Consider the following 18,024-nt stretch of genomic DNA (forward strand, 5'->3'; position numbering starts at 1 on the left):
GGAAGTTCAGAGCGAGCCTAGTTTTGTCTCAGCACATTTGAGACGTCTCTGCGCCGAGCCTCGTTCATTTAGATTGGATTACGAGTCGATTCGCGGAGCTACAGTGAACAGATTGCCCTTCTTACACATGGCGCTGGCTATACTTCTCACGCTGGCTGCGCTCATTTACATGCACACATCCATCATCCAGGCTGTCAGCGCAGATGGATTTTGTGTGGCTAAGAAATAAATATTTCTTGCCCTTTATTCATGTGGAGAAATTTCAGCACTGTCCTGCTTTACATTCAAACAGCTTCACATGGAGAGTGTTCGCTGCAGCTCAGGACCAATCTGCAGTGGTGTTGTACTATAGGAGCCTTGAGCAGTTTTACTGGAGAAAAAAGTGCTGTAGTGCCTTATTCAAGGAAACTGGTAGTAGATGAGAGAGGCAACAACCGTTCTCCCACTAGACTTCTCCAATCTGTCCAGGGATTTGAACCAGGAGAACACTGAATCACATACTCGCTTGTTGTAACTGATCCCATCCCACTTAGTTTTTTTTTTTCCTGTCATTTTTTTTTTTGGCAGCTTTTTCTCTTGAAAACAATTTACTCACATTTATCTGGCTATTATAAGAGCATTCAGCAGTGAAATCTCACTTTTGTTGTGTGTTGAATCACATGGTGTCTGGGGGTTGGGCAACACTACAATACTGCTGTCAAGAGAGATGTAAGAGATTTAGCCATTCTTCCCAAGACAGACAGATATCCCTTTAATATGGAGCGGATGTATTAGGCCATTGCAGGCAATTTCTGCTATGAGCAAGAGAGCTTTATGGCATTATTGGATTGATATGGTTTTTGCATGATGAACTGTACATTTGTAAGATATTTAGGGGCTCTGAATCCCCAGTTTATCTATAAATGGTTTCATGATTGCATTTCCAGAAAATGCACAATATCATACCTGTATAAGGATAATGTGATATTTAAAAGAAAAAACTCACACACACCTGTTTTATCCATATTTTCCAGCCAATTTGTGCTCAGTTTTAGAGTAAGAGTAGCCTACTATGTAGTTAGTGGAAATAAACTGCTGATAAATTTTAGTAGGCTACATGAATTCCCAACTCTCCTCGAAATTATGTTTTTTTGTTTTGTTTATTTAAAGAGAGATTCATTAACCTTCTGGATTCTGATCAGCAGTGTCTCTGAATGAATGACGCTCCACAGCAGAAATGGTTGTTGTCTGTGAACATTTAACTGGTATATTCAACATATTAGCCACTTGTCAAAATATGTAAATTAACGGCAATATTTCCACATTCTGTCGATAGAAAACATATTTAGTAATCTGTCACAAACATATTTGCTGCTGCAGTTTAGTTGTAGAGAAATAACAATTTCAAAGAGACAAGGTTGAAAGTCCGGGTATCCTTGAGCTAGCATTAGCTTAGCACAAAGACCAATTCTACCTACTGAACTAGCACCTGGTGGCTCACACTGCTACAAAAACTAAAGTGTAAAAACGATGTTTCTCAGGCACTTATGTGCTGCACTTCATCTTATCTGGGAACTGTAATTTCCTGTCCAGCTGTGTGTGAGTGTGTGTGAAATACTTGAAAAGTGAATTGAGCAATTGACTTTATTCTGAATTAGAGGACTGGGGAGTGCAGGTGTATGATGGTGTCTCACAGCTGGAAACTGTAGCAGCTGTGGGACACCATCATCATGACAGAGGTGCAACAGTGTAGTTAAGCAGTCTAGCTTCTGTTTGTTTTCAACAGCAGTGTCCCATCTTGTACATTGGATCAGAAATTACACAGAGCATCATATTTTCCAACTCTCACACACACATTATAACCAGTGTTAGATTTTAGAGTTTTAGGGCGCACATGCTGACATAGACACAAATACAGTCAGGGGAGCAGCCAGCCAGTAACACACCACTTTATGGACTGCTGTTGGGTTGGAGCTAATCCCTGCTAGAATTGGGCGAGAGGCATGGTACACCCACCCTGGACAGGTTACCAGTTCATCACAGCATCAACATATAGAGACAAACAGCCATGTAGTCACACATTAGCATCATCAATTGACTGTGAGGATGCTGGAGGAAAATGCACACAGGCATAAGCAGAACATACAAACAGAAAAGGCAGCAGTCGGCCAACCAGCAGGTTTGAGCCCAGTGCTAACCAGTGCACTTTCATCCCTGCTCCAGAGAGAAATAGTGAAAAGAAAGAGCAATTTCTCCTACTATGAAAAACAAAACTAATAGGTCCAATTTAGCTCACTCCAATTCTCAGGAAAAAGAAAGAATAACACAGTAAAGTTGCATACAATGGTCTCAGACTACACTCCATGTAGAGAGCACCACAATTAGGTGCTGATGCAGAGCTCGTAAAGTACTTTAATTTGTCTCCGAGTCCTGGGTGCTGTGCCTGTGCCTGCCCTGTGCTGGCTGATTGGAAATGCTTCACTTGTTGCTGCTGTTGTTGCCTCACACAGGGCCCAACACTCATATTAGCCGCTGCTCCCTCTGCTCTCTCTGACCCCTGACCCTTACGGTTTGTAACTCTGATCCCACAAAAAAGCAGCAGCACATTCAGTCCAAACTTCTGCCTCAGCAAAGACTGTTCCCCCAGCTGTTACATTAGTTATATAAGTGCGATCCAAACATAAAGCTGACTCTGCGCAGAAGGCTCCAAGGCTCTGGACTTTTATTACTGCAGGATCATGAAAGGCTCTGTTACAAGCAAAACAATCCACTGCATTGATACTGCCTCTGGTGGCTCTTTAGCTCTTCCACTTTTGACAGCCTTTTCTTAACATTGTCTTGTTACTTATTTCACTCCCTCCCTCTTCTGTCTGTCTTTCTCTGTTTCTCTTGCCACAGGTCAGGAGTGGCCATGCCATTTGGCTGTATAACAATCGGGGAAAAGAAGGATTATAACAATCCTTCAGACGTGACAGATAAATATGACCTGGGTCAGATTGTTAAATCGTAAGTATCTCTCCAGTAGCTTGCAGGGCAAAATACCCATACAGCATGAATGGTGTTGCAGACTTGAATGATGTTTGTATCTTTTCTCAAGAAACCATCGCCATCATACATTTATATTTCTGCAAAAGCAAAAAAATAAATAGAAATTTTGAATGCTTTCTTCCAGGGAGGAGTTCTGCGAGATATTCAGGGCGAAGGACAAAACTACGATGAAAATGTACACATGTAAAAAGTTCCTAAAGAAGGATGGAAGGAAGGTCCGCAAAGCTGCGAAAAATGAGATCATCATCTTAAAGATGTGAGTTGTTGATTGTTTCCTTCAGTTTCTGTGTTTAACAGAGCATGATTCATTTTGTGAGGGGGTGTTTTTCATTCTGCTTGTTCCCATATTTCAGCCTCTTAAACAGTAGTTTCACAGACAACATCAACTTTTAAAAAGACAAAAAAAGAAACAGAAAACAAAACTCTGTATTATTAATAAAAATTTAAAAGTAAAGGGGAACCTCATTTTTTGACTGATCAGTTTATCTGAGACGTATTTCCTCACAGCTTCTCTATTATCTAACTTCCAAGTTAAAGCCACATTAGCGTCACCTGGGCCTTATCAGACTATTTGTCACTGACAGCACCACGACGCAGTGAACCGCGGCGATGATGAAGGTGTGATTTCTGTGTAAGGAGCCTTTCAAAACATGGACTCACATTCTTCTGAAAATTAGACTTTAGACACCACAATAACGGGGACGTGATGCACACTGCTCCCGTTTTTCATGGTTTAATCATCAGGAGGGGTTTTAACGCATAATCAAATGTGATGACAGTTTCAAAGGCTGTGGAGAATTGCTGGCAAAACATCAAATGCAATCTTGAATATAAAATGCTTGGATATAGGCATTAGAAAAGAAAAGAAGTGCTCATTCAAGTGCTAATCCTCATTAATTTATTTTTATGACTTAGAATGAACCCCAAAAAATCCTGCACATTGTCAGTCACAAACAGTTCTGCTTTTATCAGTCTGAATCTCTGTCTTAGAATACATTTTGTTCATTATTACTTCACATAATTTTTTTATGTGTCACAATACAGAGCAATGAATGTGCAGGGTTTGACACTAGAGGGCCCAGTCATAACCTGTTGTGGTGCAATATGCAGTTACACAGGTGTGATTTTGAAAATTGAGCCATCTTGTGTCAAGCTTTAATGACGGGGAGGGAGTAGATGTAATTTTGAGAATTTTTTATGAGGTAATTGAAGTTTTTTCATGTGGGCAGAAACAGATTCCTTATTCCAGGCAGCGTATTAAAACATGTCTGGAGGGGGATCATTAATGGTGCACAAGAACTTTGTCATTGGTAATAACTTCACCTCTCTCTGCACTAGCTGTTTTGGAAACGTCACAGAGAGAGAGCCATGCCCAGAGTGAAGACCTTGCACCATTAAATGTTTAAAAATAAATCACTTTGATTTTTCAAGAACATTTCAATGTTTTCTTTCAACAGTTACAGCTCTAGTTCAATTTGACAGATAATATCACCTGCTAACAAACCATGAAATAAGAAACTTCCACTTTGGTTGAGTTTTTCCCTGAACACTATTTCATAAAGATTTTAGAGGGTATGTTTTTTTTTAATAGAAACTTAGACATGTAAAACTGTTAGAAGTAAAAAATGATAATAAAAAAAAACATTAAAGGGACAACGAGGAGTTTGTATTTGATTATAAAAAAAGTCTCACATTAATGTTATTTATTAATGTGGATGAATCTACGCTACCCACACTTGTTAATGGTTCCATTTTCGATAAATATATCGTTTTGTCTCTATTGTTATTTTGTTATTATTAGTGGTGGCGGAAACTCTGGTCGAGCCGACTAGCGTTTCTTTACTTTTGGTTTTGCGGACGCGGCCCGGCGGGTCATGATAATAACGCTGCCGAATCGCCGTTTATGGTCGGAACTACGACGGTATCTGATCGCCTTCAAACCTCTGACTTTAATTCTTGATGAATGAAAACATTCTTGGCAAGACGTCCGTCTTACGCCGGTCCAAGAATTTAACTGTGCGCACGGAGGCTCATAAATGTAGTATGAAAACACTTCGCTTTCCAAAACTCCTCGTTGTCCCTTTAAATTACTGTACATGCCTTGGAAAGGTGTTTAATGAGTGTTTTGAAATTGCTAACTTGAGTAGTAGTAGTAGTTTAAAACACCACATTGAGTTTGACCCATCATGTAGATGTCCAACAACAGTTTAACGCAGTATACAGTAATGTTGTAATGTATTCCTTTGTTTGTTTGGGTTAACTTTAGAGTTCTTCTTCTTGGCATGGCTGAAATTGAGTTTCTGGTGTGTGACGCAGAGACAATGTGGGATTATACACAGAGGGACATTACACAACCTGCTCTAGAAGATCACTCTGTTTTTCTTCTTCAGGGCAAAGCAGAGAGCACGGAGCTTTAGTAACAGACCAATTCATGTGAGGAAAGAAATGAGCAGTGTAGGCCAGTGTATACAGTGCACTCACACTGTTACAACAGATGCAGAGAATAAATCACCATTGGCTTTAGAGAAACATTGTATGTGTCAACATGTAGCTGTAACTGTATGTCACAATATCAGCTCCCAGCTGGAAAACATTCACCCTGCCATTTTAATTCATAACACACTTTGTGCTTTCAGAAATACCAAAAACAAACATCAACAACGAGATGTTGTTTTTTTACTCTCTCATACGACCCATTTGAGTGTTTCCTGAAATACTGCATGGACAGGGGCATAGCGGACAGAGTTGTCATGGTTACGACTGCACAGGTTAGGCACAAAAAACTACTTAAAGCAGATATCAGTGGCACGGCCGTTTCGGCTAATGCTGTGTTCAAGGCAGGCTTTTGAAACCGTAAGTTACAGCTTCAAGTCACAACTACGACTTGGTAGCGTTCCAGGTAACCCGTAGCTCGTGTTTTTACCGTCCTGTTGTCTGTGAAAGTTCCCTATAACGGCCACTCGTAACTTCCGACCCGTGAACTCGTACCAGATCGAACTGGTATGACTTCACAGGAAGGAAAAACACAAAGTACGAGTTTCCTTGAACGCACCATGAGTTAGCAGCCCCCGCCCTTGTCAGGCATCAATTGGTCCTCGTGCTACGTCACCACATTCACGCGCATCCCTTGGCTGCACACACAGCCCTTCATGCCGTTCTCTCCCCTCATTGGATAACACTTGTATCCCACAAGGAAAATTTTCTCCTCGGGTTACAGCAGAGCAGAGTGACGGAGAGACTCGTGTTTAGGCTGAAATACTTCATGTAAGTGATTGCTGACGGAAAATAGGACTATTTAGGACTTATATTAACAAAAACATTCCACTGATATCTGCTTTAATTTAGGTTTATGAGCTCTTTTTTTTTAACTGGAGGACAGTCTTCAACAAAATTGTCCATATGGCGTGTACTAGCTTCTCTGCTCAGTGCTTTCACTTGGCTCCTGATGTAAAAGATGTGTAAATAACAGTTATGAAACACTACACCTGTCAGTGGCACAAAAGGAAAATGATGCATTATACTGTCCGTTTAATGTCTGTTTCTTAATTATCCACTAAAAAACAAAAACAAAAAAACCTACAGTGAGTCTTGAATGAACGAGGAAGCGATTCCAGATGGAGATTCAGTTTTTTCAACCCTGTTCCTTATTCATACAGTTTGAAACCTGGTGGAAAAGGATCATGAAGGCAGCAGAAGTGTTTTGTCAACTTCATATGGAATTGACAGGCAAGAGCGTCACTCTGCAGCCTCAAGTGTTGTAGCTTTATGGGCTAAATTCACCATGAAGTTACCCAGCTGGTGCTGTGGCTGTCTTTATGCCCACATGGATAAACTGAAGCACATAAATCTGCTTATCTGCGGACGGGCAGTTGATCGTGTAGATCTCAGTCATGTCTTGAATTAATGATTCAGACGTCAACTCTCTCTGTCTCCGTGTTTCTCTCCTTCCCCAGGGTGAAGCATCCCAATATTCTCCAGCTGGTGGACGTCTTCGAGACCAAAAAAGAGTACTTCCTGTTCCTTGAACTGTGAGTTCCGATGTCTTTATAAGCCGGGGAAAAAGGCTCCCTGCTTGTCTTTGCTGTAGCTTGGGTCTGCTGAACTGTATGTGTTGATTATTCACTCGTGGGGAATGAGCTGTTGAGCCTGAGGCCCTGTAGATATGAGAACGGCTCTGAACTCCACTCATTTGGTATTCGGCTATGATTGCTTGCTAGCTTCTCCATTCTCATCAGCATGTGTTCATGGGGAATTTGATGCATTTCCAAGGATGTGCTAGATGTAGGATACTCATCTTGTCCTTTGAGGACACTTGATTTATGGGTTTAGAAATTCTGGTTAGACAGAAGATGATCAAACACAAAAGAACCATCTGTGGGGAGAAGACTGAAACCATAAACAGGTATGGAAGGTTATGTAGTCATTGCACATATTTTATTCTGGGAATGACATAAATAACATTCCAATATACATTATGCAAATAAATATGACTATATGAATTATGAATAAATATGCAAAAGTACAGTTAGAGCTTCCTATAGCATCTTTTTTAGTTGATTGTCTCTGCATTCAGCAAACCCAACAGGGTCTTTTCTAAATACCAAAGGTAGCTGAAATTTTCAGATTTTCTTTTTAACCCACTTCCTGTTCCCACAGTGCAACAGGCAGAGAGGTGTTTGACTGGATCCTGGATCAAGGCTACTATTCAGAGCGAGATACCAGCAACGTGGTGCGTCAGGTGTTGGAGGCTGTTGCCTACCTTCACTCCCTGCACATCGTTCACAGAAACCTCAAGGTAACGGTCTGCAGGATCACTACAATAACCTGACTAATCTAGGTTGTAAGTAGAAGATCAAGAAATACACATCATGCCTTGTGCTTGCCCTTGAAAAACAGAAAAACAGTGAGTAGTGTCCAAATCTCTTTTTTTTTTTTGATGAGCCCACTACTGTATATATGGGGTGACTATATTATAGTCATCTACATAGTGAATGAGTCATCTCAGACACCATGACTGTGGTGGCAACAAAACTGTAATCTGTCAAAATGATTTCACTGCTCACCATGAAGTTCTGCAGAATATATACAGTATAGTCAATGAGCCTTTTAACTGGACTGGATGATTATACATTTACATTTTCAGTCTTCTCATTATTCCTGTTACAAAAGGACACCACTGCTGCTATTCAAATTTAAATTATTGATCAAGTATGGCAACAAAAGCCCTTTAACATGAATTTTATTTTAACTGAAGTCACTGTAATTTATCATCATCCACAGTTGGAGAACTTGGTTTACTACAACCGTCTGAAGCACTCTAAAATAGTCATCAGCGACTTCCATCTTGCCAAACTGGAGAATGGACTAATCAAAGATCCCTGTGGGACACCAGAGTACCTGGGTGAGGATATGAATATACGTCTGACTTTGGCTGGTGGATAACACCACGAGTCAGTTATAGCATTGATATGAAATGTCTGTGCTTTTTGTGCAGCTCCTGAGGTGGTTGGCAGACAGCGATATGGCCGACCTGTGGACTGCTGGGCCACAGGTGTCATCATGTATATACTGTAAGTTGTGAGAGGAAACGTGAGGAGAGATAATGTTTTATTAATTGATAGACCCCATTTAAATACGGTAAATCCATGTTTTTTGTTAAATCCCTTTTAAAAACTTTTATTTCCAGGCTGTCAGGAAACCCTCCTTTCTACGACGAAACTGATGATGATGATTACGAAAACCACGACAAGAACCTGTTTCGCAAGATCCTGGCAGGCGATTATGAGTTTGACTCTCCGTACTGGGATGAAATCTCTGATTCAGGTAGCTTTATGTATACGTAGGATGAAGTTAACACTGTGAGGGAACACAATGGCAGCTTGTTGGGTAAACATTTCAAATTCCAGAGGGAATTTTCCTCTCTTCTTACCTCTGGAGGGTTCAAACACATTTTTACATTTTTATGTTCCCAACCACCAGGAGAACCACGCTTTTTTTATTGAGATTTTTCTATGTTATTTTTCTCTGACAGCTAAGAGTCTGGTTGCTCGTCTGATGGAGGTGGATCAAGACCAGAGACTGACAGCCCAGGAGGCTATAAACCATGAATGGTAGGCAGCAGAGCTTTGATATGTTGTGCAGCCCATTTAAATCAGCACAGCGTAATCAGACTGTATTAATGTGATCAGAAATACTGTGTGAGATCAGGCTTTTTTGCTTGTTTGACATGTCAGTTCTAATTGTGTTGAGGAAACCAATGCTTCGGTTGACAATAAACCAAAAGCTGCTTTCCACATTATCCAGACTTGGGTAAACAGAAAAAGTGATGTTTATAGCAGTGTGGCTCTGAGGAAATGTCTGAAATAAATATTGGATGAATTTGTACAGAAATTTCTGCAGACTTTCACAGATTCCCTGTAATGGCATTCACTTTTTCTGATTCCTGGTGAAATGTCCTGACAAAGACGGGGTCAATACACCTCCTTTAACTGGATAAAGTAGAACCTGTGACACTCGCACTGTGATGATCCAATCACAAGTCAGTCACACATGTAAACCATGATGTCACACTCCCATTTTATAGCATCTAATCAAACTAAAGAATCTAACTTATTAGAAAAAAATAACATTTGACCACAATGAAACAAGGTTAAGGTTAAACCTGCTAGGTATCATCATGTTTTTGTTCGCAAATTAGTATGATGGTAGCATTAGGTTTATATCACCAATGAGCCTTCACAGAGCTGCACAGTTGTTCTGTATTGTTTTCTAATTATCACAATTCATCAAACTGGCAGACAGCACCATTTGTTATTTGTTATTTTCATATATAAAAGTTACCCCACTAAGTTTATCCATTGAGGTATTAATCATTGTGTTGAAAATCAAATATTAATCAACTTTTGGTTTGATTGTTTGCCTGCTTAGTTGTGTTTGTCAGAGGTGCTTCCACAAAGTCATCAACTTTGAACACAATTCACCATCACAAAGGCAAGAATAGAAGAAAAGGGCCCAGGCAGAGAAATAATCAGAATAATAATGAAAGGTTAAACAGTCTTCACAAAAGTTTTTCAGCGAGAAAAATGAACAATAAATTGAGTGGTGCTGTGTTCAGCCGCCTGTAACATCCAAAAGATAGGGGAACTATAAAGCTCTGTTGTGAAGTTGTGTTTTTCCCATTCTGTGCAACAGGATCTCTGGTGGTGCAGCTTCAGATAAGAACATCAAGGAAAATGTGTGTGCACAAATAGAGAAGAACTTCGCCAGAGCTAAATGGAAGGTAAGTCCTTTTGTTCTCTCCTCCTGGAAGCTCTTCTTCACAAAGTAGCTGTGTGGTCCTTGAACAGGCAGGTATTGCAGCGCACGCAGTGTTGTGTAACTGTGAGTAGAAGCAGTCAGATGCGAGTTGATGTTTTCTGAGCAATTTCTCAGGTTATTGTACCAATCTGAGATCCGCTACTTCCCTGCCTCCTCCTACAGAAAGCAGTGCGGGTCACCACCATCATGAAGAGACTGAGAGCACCTGAGGCGAGCGACTCGAGGGCAGCCAGTCCAGCTGCCGGTGCCCCAGCAGACCCCGCGGCTCCCCCGGCTGCCACCGACCCCTCCGCACCTTCATCTGGCGCAACACCCGAGGGAGCTCCCGCCGCGGCCACAGAGACCCCTGCTGCAGTGGAGATAAGCCAACCGCCGCCAGAGACCTCAGCGTCGAACGCCGAGCCGCAGCAGCAGCAGCAGCAGCAGAGCCCGGCGCCGCAGGAGGCCGAGCCCACACCGCGCTGTAACGGAGAAGCCTCCACTGCTCACAATGCGCCCGCCGAGGCCGGGGATGAGCAGGGTTAGACCCCGCAGACCCCCACCCTTCCCCTGTGTGACCTCTGCAGTCCCCCACCAACTCCTGCACACTGTACATTAGCTGCTAGCATGGTGACACTGACTCTGCTTCTCTCTCACTTGCAGCATTAGCATCATCTCATGGAGGCTGTGCGCTACCTTTCCTGAGTGCTGCCTTGCATTGGCTTTCTCTTTACATGTATTGTGTCTTTTTTCACTGACCCTCTGGTGTTTTCCGTCAGATTATATAAACCGCATCTATCTCACGCGCACATTTTAGGTTTAGGGGTTGAGACAGATTTGCTGTCAAGCTGTGGCTCACAGCTGAAGTCTTTTTTCTCTTTGTGATAAGAGAACATAAGAAGACATAATTGTGCTGAAAACTGCTTTGATTCCCTTTTAACGAGCCAACTTGGGAAACTTCTCTCTGCCAGTCTTGCAATTATAGTATTTGTTCTCAGACTCAGTAGAAACGTTTTGCTTTTCCCTAAACTTGAACCTTGTAACACAATGTAAGTGCTGGCCCTCACATATATATCTCTCTCACATGGGAAATATATTTATCTCTCCTATATGTTATTGTCTACACACACTAACCAGTTATTGTGCGTTCAACAATACTGAGATTGGACTGGGAGTTTTTATGCCCAGTACTGTATTTTGAACTATCGGCAGCTTCACACATTAAGCACACACTGAAACACTATGTTCCTTTGCTAACTTCCTGCTCAGGAAAGAACCTCATAGCTGTAAGTGTAAAGATTCTGTACATAGAGACCTTTGTAGAAGTAGCTCAAACAGCATGCATTCTCACTTTTCTGCTGTTCATTTTACATTCACAGCCACTTGGTGGATAAAGATGCGCTACTCATCTTATCGCAGGCCACAGCACTCTCGCCTCTTTGCCACAAGCCAAGTTGAGGCTAATGTTCTTTTCAAAAGCTCACTACAGCTACACTATGTTGTCTATTACTACTGTTCAGTTAGCGCCCCTGCTGTCAATGTAAGTTATATGAAAAAGAAAATTAAGAAAAAAAAAAAGAAAAACTGTCATTACTTTGCAGTTCTATGCATTCAAATTAATTTGTAGCTTCTTTTTTAGAAATGTCACAGCACACATCATGACATCTTCATCCATTACGTGACAAATAGTTTTTTCTTTTTTCTGTTGCTAGATAGCAGTCTACCTGCGTCTACTCTGATCTAATTCAGTCCTACTGACTCAAAAGCCACAAATGTCTTAATAGCTGGTTGTAACTGCGATAACAGACCACATGCGGCTTTCAAAGGGAAGACATGCATCATTTTGACTTTGTGGTAATGAGGCTCACCTCTACCAACTCAGCTTTGTTGACCTCTATTCTACTGAAACAGTGTATTAAGCGTGTGTTTTACATTTCAGAACGTATTTATTTCCTTGTTTATTTACTATTTATCTATAAATAATATTTTTATTTTCCTTAGATTTTCAGCTTTTACTTGACAAACAGTAATAAGGAACCATCCTCTCTCGTCACTGGTCCCCTCGAGCATTAATAAAGAGCTACAGAAAGAGTTCTCGGTAATCACTCTAGATGAAATTGAGCAATATTTGACTGGCTGCAGAAACTGTGATTCCTGGTGTCCATGTACCCGTCAGTACAAGTCTATTAGTCCCGGCCACTTAACTTACACATGGCTGCTGTCAGATCCGTGTGTGTGCATTTGTGTGTGTGCGCGTGTGCATGTGTGACCAGTGTTATAACCATTGGTTTTTATTCCCTGGTCACAGAAAGACAGCAGACACAATACAATTATGAAATTATATCATTAAAGTGTAAAATGTCCTGGCTCATGCTCGGCCTCTTTGTCTGACTCTGCCCAACCTGTCGTCAGGGGTATCTACTGTGCACACCTGTGAATTTATATGAAAACGTGCATTAGATCCAATGGGGAGAAAACAGATCACTTTTGTCATCTCAAGTTTGAGATAAGTTGAGTCTTTTATTTCTACATGTATCTCTTTTTTATTTGTGCTAAGATTGATTGATTGATTTGTACACACACACACACACACACACACACACACACCAATCATTCAGATTATACCGCTGTATTGTTTCTTACATGGTCGAAGATAAATATATAGATTTTACAGCGAGGCTTAACAAGCAGACATTTTTATGTGAATAGATTATTTCATGTGGTCCGTTCTCTTTGTTTAGGTGGCAAATAAATACTGTTGAAATACTGTTACACAGTTAAAAGCAATGTTTTTCTTTCCAAATACATTTTTCACTGTATTTAGGACTCCATGTCTGGTCATTTTACCATGCACTTACAGGTGTATTTGTAGATGTGATGTTAGCCAGGACCAGTGGTCACCTTTAGGTCCTGTCCTGCATTTGTGAGCTCTGTACCGTACTCCTTGACTGAGTTGATGACTTTGATGGTAATAAAATTTAATTCATCTGTTTATTCATGCCTGGCTCTCTTGCTTTGCTTCAGTCAGTGGACAGAGGGTAAATGTGAGCTTTCAAATAAAAGATGGCTCTGTGGAAGACTATTTAGAGAAAATGTGGGAAACAGCCTGCGTCATCACGCTCCGCTTTCCCCTTAACCCGTTGGAGAGCATCTGTGTTACACTGTCTCAATTAGCACAAGCTTAGCACCCATCCTGGTGGGGTGTGAACTCGTGTTCGAGAAACCCCAGCAGTGCCATTTGGTGACACTTTCGGGGATCCTTGAATTGCATCGTGCAGTAATAATAATGCAGAGAGCTCACTCTCTGGGCCCTCTGGGGTTTAAACAGGCTGCCTCTTGGGAGCCTTTCTCTTTTTCATGCCCAATGTACAGTCATATGCAGCCATCCATACGGTCTGCAGGGCTCAGGGGGAGCCTAACTCTGTCTCTGTGTCATTGGATGACTTCATTAAGAGAGGTAGGGAGAGGGAAGTGTCAGTTTCCTATTTTTCTCAACCGGCAATGCAGAGATGAAAGAACAGTGATCAGAGTCTGTCCTTCGCGAGGAGAAAGGAGAAGTTTACAAGAGAAATACAAAAATATCTCATCCTGTGGGCAAAGCCAAACTAATAAGCTAATTGAGTTATGCAGTGCAATCAATACAGGGATGCTAAAGTAACAGAAGGCAGAATGAACCGTCTACTTACACAACTCATTGAGCTCTCGCAGCTCTGCTTGTGAGAGGTGTTTCTGCCTCTCGGCTCAGGACACTGCTCCTAGTGAGGAATTATGATAGTGATGAATGAATGTGGTGTGCAGTATTGATTTATTAGCATGTTCAGGTCAAAAAGCAATCAATCACAACAAGTCTGCTTATCAGTTTGCTGCTGCATTTTATTGCACAATGAAGTCCCACAGAACAATGCACACATCTACAGCGCTGCACTTTCTCCAGTAATTAACTGTAATCAGTGTCAGCAGCTTTGTCGAGCGTCGCCATTAATGAAAACTGTCAATAGCATCCACGGAAAAAAAAATTCGACCTGCAGTTATTTGGTTTTGTGTTGTGAGACAGTTTGAAGTAGCAGCAGGAACAAACACTGCAAACAACAAATGAAGAGTTGAGTTGCAGCACTTTGTTTTCTCTTCTGCTCTCCATCATTAACTCCTCTATTGAACCATTCAGATTCATCCTGTAGCTCCTTGGAGGGGATTCAGCCTCTAGACTAAAAACCACTGAGCTATAGACTAAATCATAAAGTAGTGAAAGCAGCTCAGCCTCATCGATCTATGAATTTAATGTAGATTGATCAGTAGAATTCTACTTAATATACTTCTGGCCCGTTTTGCAAGGATTTTGATGTTGTATTTTTCAGTTTGTTCAGCAAATATGTAACAATGCAACAATACATCACACATTGTCTCTCTTAAATACTAAAGTACTTGTCTATTAGGCACATTTTAATCCATATGGAGCTTTTTTTAATGCTTAGAGCTTTGTTCTCATTACACAATACTGACAGTTCAATGAACAGTACGGTGGAAACTGCTGTGCCCTGCCACCTGCTGGTCAATGCAGGACCTTTTTTTGTGACAGCATATGAGCAGCAGAGGGCAGTGTTGCTCCCCAATTCTTCCACCAGGGGCTGGTGGTGGACAGTGATTATTCCACCCTTTCCCATGAGTCTCCTCCTGTATATTGTTACTGCATGAGAAGAGGAGTGAGAGCTAATCAAGGCCAGAAGAGGGTGAAACTCAAATCTTTGACCCAGTTTGTGATTAATCCCATGTTGAGACCTTAAATCAGCCTGATGAGTCTGGACCAGTCATGTACAGTATGTGCGACTGTCATGTCCTACGTGTATTTATGCAGCTACTATTGGCACTTCCAGCCCAAGACAATATCTCACCCATACAGTATAGATGAACTTCACTGAAACTACTAACAGTGTGTTTAAGTAATCCTGTCCTGCTACATTTCACCATCAGCAGCATATTAGCTATAACACACAGACATTGGAAAAGATCATGGACTGGAGGATTAAAACCAGATTAATCAAAAGAAAACTCAATGGGAGAGTGATGATGTTGATGTTACATGAATTGCATCACATGTTGTCAGCTGCAGGGTTTGTACATACAGTAATTAAAACTGGGCCCTGATAGCTGAGCGGTCTGGGTCTGTGTCTCATCTGCGCCAATTTAGTGAATACTTGGTTGCCAGTGGTACAATCACTGTGCTGGACATTTAACAGTAGGCTATGCTGTTCCCCTAAACTCTATCCCTGTTTTACCTTTCTCTTTCACTGTCCTATCAAAAATTTAAAACTGTCCCAGGTGACCTTCTTCTGCACAGGGTTGCTACAACAGGAGCTCTACCACTTTTGGGGTTTGTCCATGGGTTTTATTTTAATGGTACGGTGAAAAGGCTTGAGAAACACTGCCTTAAATTAATGTCATCTCACCATCTCTTCAGTGGACTGAGTTTAGTTTCAGTGGTCAAGTCCGTAGGTTTTCAGAAGGATGCCTGTGAACAAAGACCTAGCTTCACAGCATGCCAAACTTCTGTCCCTCGCTGTCTGACTTCAGAGTTTCTGCCCCAACAATGCAGTAAGTGTCCGACTGCTTTCGTGCAGCAGACAGAGCAGATACCGGTACCCACAGAATGCCACCGCTGCCTCTGAGCCACTCAGCACCACGATCAGACTCCAAGATAAGACCGAGCTGGATTCCACATATGAAAAGTCAATAGCGTGATGTTAGTGATACCACTGCTTGGCATTATATCATGTGATATGCCACTGTGGAGATAACTTCCCACAGTAATACATCTCTGTTGTGCTGTGAAGAAAGGCGGACAGAGATGTCTGGCCAGATTCTAATGGGTCAGCCTTTGTTGGGAGTAGTTTTGCATTTCCAAAATGTGGATCAGCTTCTTGGCGTTTAGCCAGTGTCTGAATCAGAGACAGAGGTGACTGGATAACAAGTGATGTGGTGATGATGCAGATATAATTTTAAGAGCCACTGTGAGGGAGGCTGACCCTGAATATTTGTGCCCCCCGTTCAGAACTATTATACCCCCTCGCCTGCTCGGCTGCAGGGATCAGATAAGCAGAGGGAACAGAACTCTGTCTATGAGGAGGAATGAAGAAGGCGACAACATGTGTCATCTGACGGCTAAAAGGCCCTGTGATGGTTTTCCAAACCATTTGACCTATTGCCTCCTGCGTCCTGAAGCAAACCCATGCTGGGTTGAAAAGGAGCCTCCAGACATGCTCTCATCTCCACATTTTAAAATGTGTCATTGAGGCTGAGCCGAGTAGATGAACATCTGTCTGTAGGACGGCCTTACAGTACAGTACACTTGCTACACAAGATGCAGTGTACTGTGTATTCAGATCCCTAATAAAACTACAGTGCATTCAGCGCATTATACTTATTTCTAAAGCTACAAAAAACTACAAAACAATTCCCCCAGAATGATTTTTTTCTGAACTTATTTATAATTTATGCAAATAGAAAACAGTGCTTCAGTGCTTCTTCTGGTTTGCTCATTATGTTTTACATTCACATGAATATTGAAGCATCTGAGTTGGTCTGAGAGTTCAGGGAACATGTTTTCCTTGTTAATAATTCACATGTATCATTTGTTGTGACATTTTCTATGTGAGAAAAAAATTATGTTTAGAAAGTTGCTATGTTTAGCACTTTGGTATTAATTAATCAGTAGCTCACATTTGTTTTGATAAATTATCAAAATGACCTGAAACCATTGTGGGATTGGTGGCATCTGTCAGGCTACTGGCACTGGACTAATAGCAGAGACAGTAACAGTAGGCTACTGTCCCTCAGAGTGGACATGACACAGTCGATGTGTTTTCACAACCGTAAAAAAAAAACATAACAAATGTAAACATATATACATGAACAAAGAAGCTCTGTTTTCTGTTGTGTAGCGAGGATGACACCCTTTTGCAGTACAATAACCAGTGATGTCACAGAGTCGGTTTGCTCCACTGTATTGAACCGATAGACTGGTAGACACAATGGAAAACAGAGATGGAAGACAAATAGTGTATGTTGGAGACACAAGGGAATGGATAGAGAGGGTAAAAACAGAGTGAAAGATACTGAGGAGACAGATGGACACAGTGAAAGAGACTGACATCAGAAGACAGAGGAAAGGTCACTATTTAATCACTAAATGGGTTTTACTGGGTCAAAGCCCAAGACAAAACTGTCCACATTCATGAACTGATGCTGAAACAACTAAGAACAAAAGAAAAACAACAATACCAAGGTTTGAGGTGAACAGCCATCTCTATTAAGGCCAAGACAGGTAGCACCCCGCAGTCATCAAACACACCTGTGCCCATACAAAACAACAAGTATCCACCAACATGAACATCACCACTGACTGCAATGAAGTTTATCATGGTCGTCTCTCTCAGTGAAGACATATGTCAATCAAAACAACAGCACCCACACACACCCCTGTTGACCATCCAGACACAGACACAGACAAAAAGCTTAAAGCTTTCCAAAGCAGCTCTGCAGCACTCCTCGGACACGAAATTAACACAAAAAAGTCTCCCACTCTCGTCCTTCCGCACCAAACATTCACACAGCTGATGCAAAACTCCTCAAATATATAAAAACACATTTCTTACCTTAATCCCTCGTTTCTAAAACTGTCAACCATGGCTCCAGACGTCAGATAAT

At 41.4% G+C, this 18,024-nt stretch overlaps 2 protein-coding genes across 2 annotated transcripts in view; both read left to right on the forward strand.

The window, feature by feature from the left end:
- Window positions 1–13,317, forward strand: part of camkvb (CaM kinase-like vesicle-associated b) — a 42,469-nt gene extending 29,152 nt beyond the window's left edge. The window contains exons 2-11 of the mRNA XM_085776346.1: window positions 2,878–2,985; window positions 3,152–3,283; window positions 6,981–7,055; window positions 7,684–7,822; window positions 8,308–8,428; window positions 8,522–8,597; window positions 8,714–8,850; window positions 9,059–9,137; window positions 10,219–10,306; window positions 10,507–13,317. Of these exons, the coding sequence (XP_085632472.1) occupies window positions 2,891–2,985; window positions 3,152–3,283; window positions 6,981–7,055; window positions 7,684–7,822; window positions 8,308–8,428; window positions 8,522–8,597; window positions 8,714–8,850; window positions 9,059–9,137; window positions 10,219–10,306; window positions 10,507–10,869 (1,305 nt within the window). The 5' untranslated portion in view covers window positions 2,878–2,890 and the 3' untranslated portion in view covers window positions 10,870–13,317. The remainder of the gene's footprint in view (window positions 1–2,877; window positions 2,986–3,151; window positions 3,284–6,980; window positions 7,056–7,683; window positions 7,823–8,307; window positions 8,429–8,521; window positions 8,598–8,713; window positions 8,851–9,058; window positions 9,138–10,218; window positions 10,307–10,506) is intronic.
- Window positions 1–18,024, forward strand: part of comtb (catechol-O-methyltransferase b) — a 216,197-nt gene that overhangs the window by 124,606 nt on the left and 73,567 nt on the right. The gene's annotated exons all lie outside the window — the stretch shown is intronic.

The sequence above is a fragment of the Trachurus japonicus genome, chromosome 5 (assembly GCF_045865225.1).
Source record: "Trachurus japonicus isolate A0001 chromosome 5, Traja_1.0".
In the NCBI taxonomy this organism is placed as follows: Eukaryota; Metazoa; Chordata; class Actinopteri; order Carangiformes; family Carangidae; genus Trachurus; species Trachurus japonicus.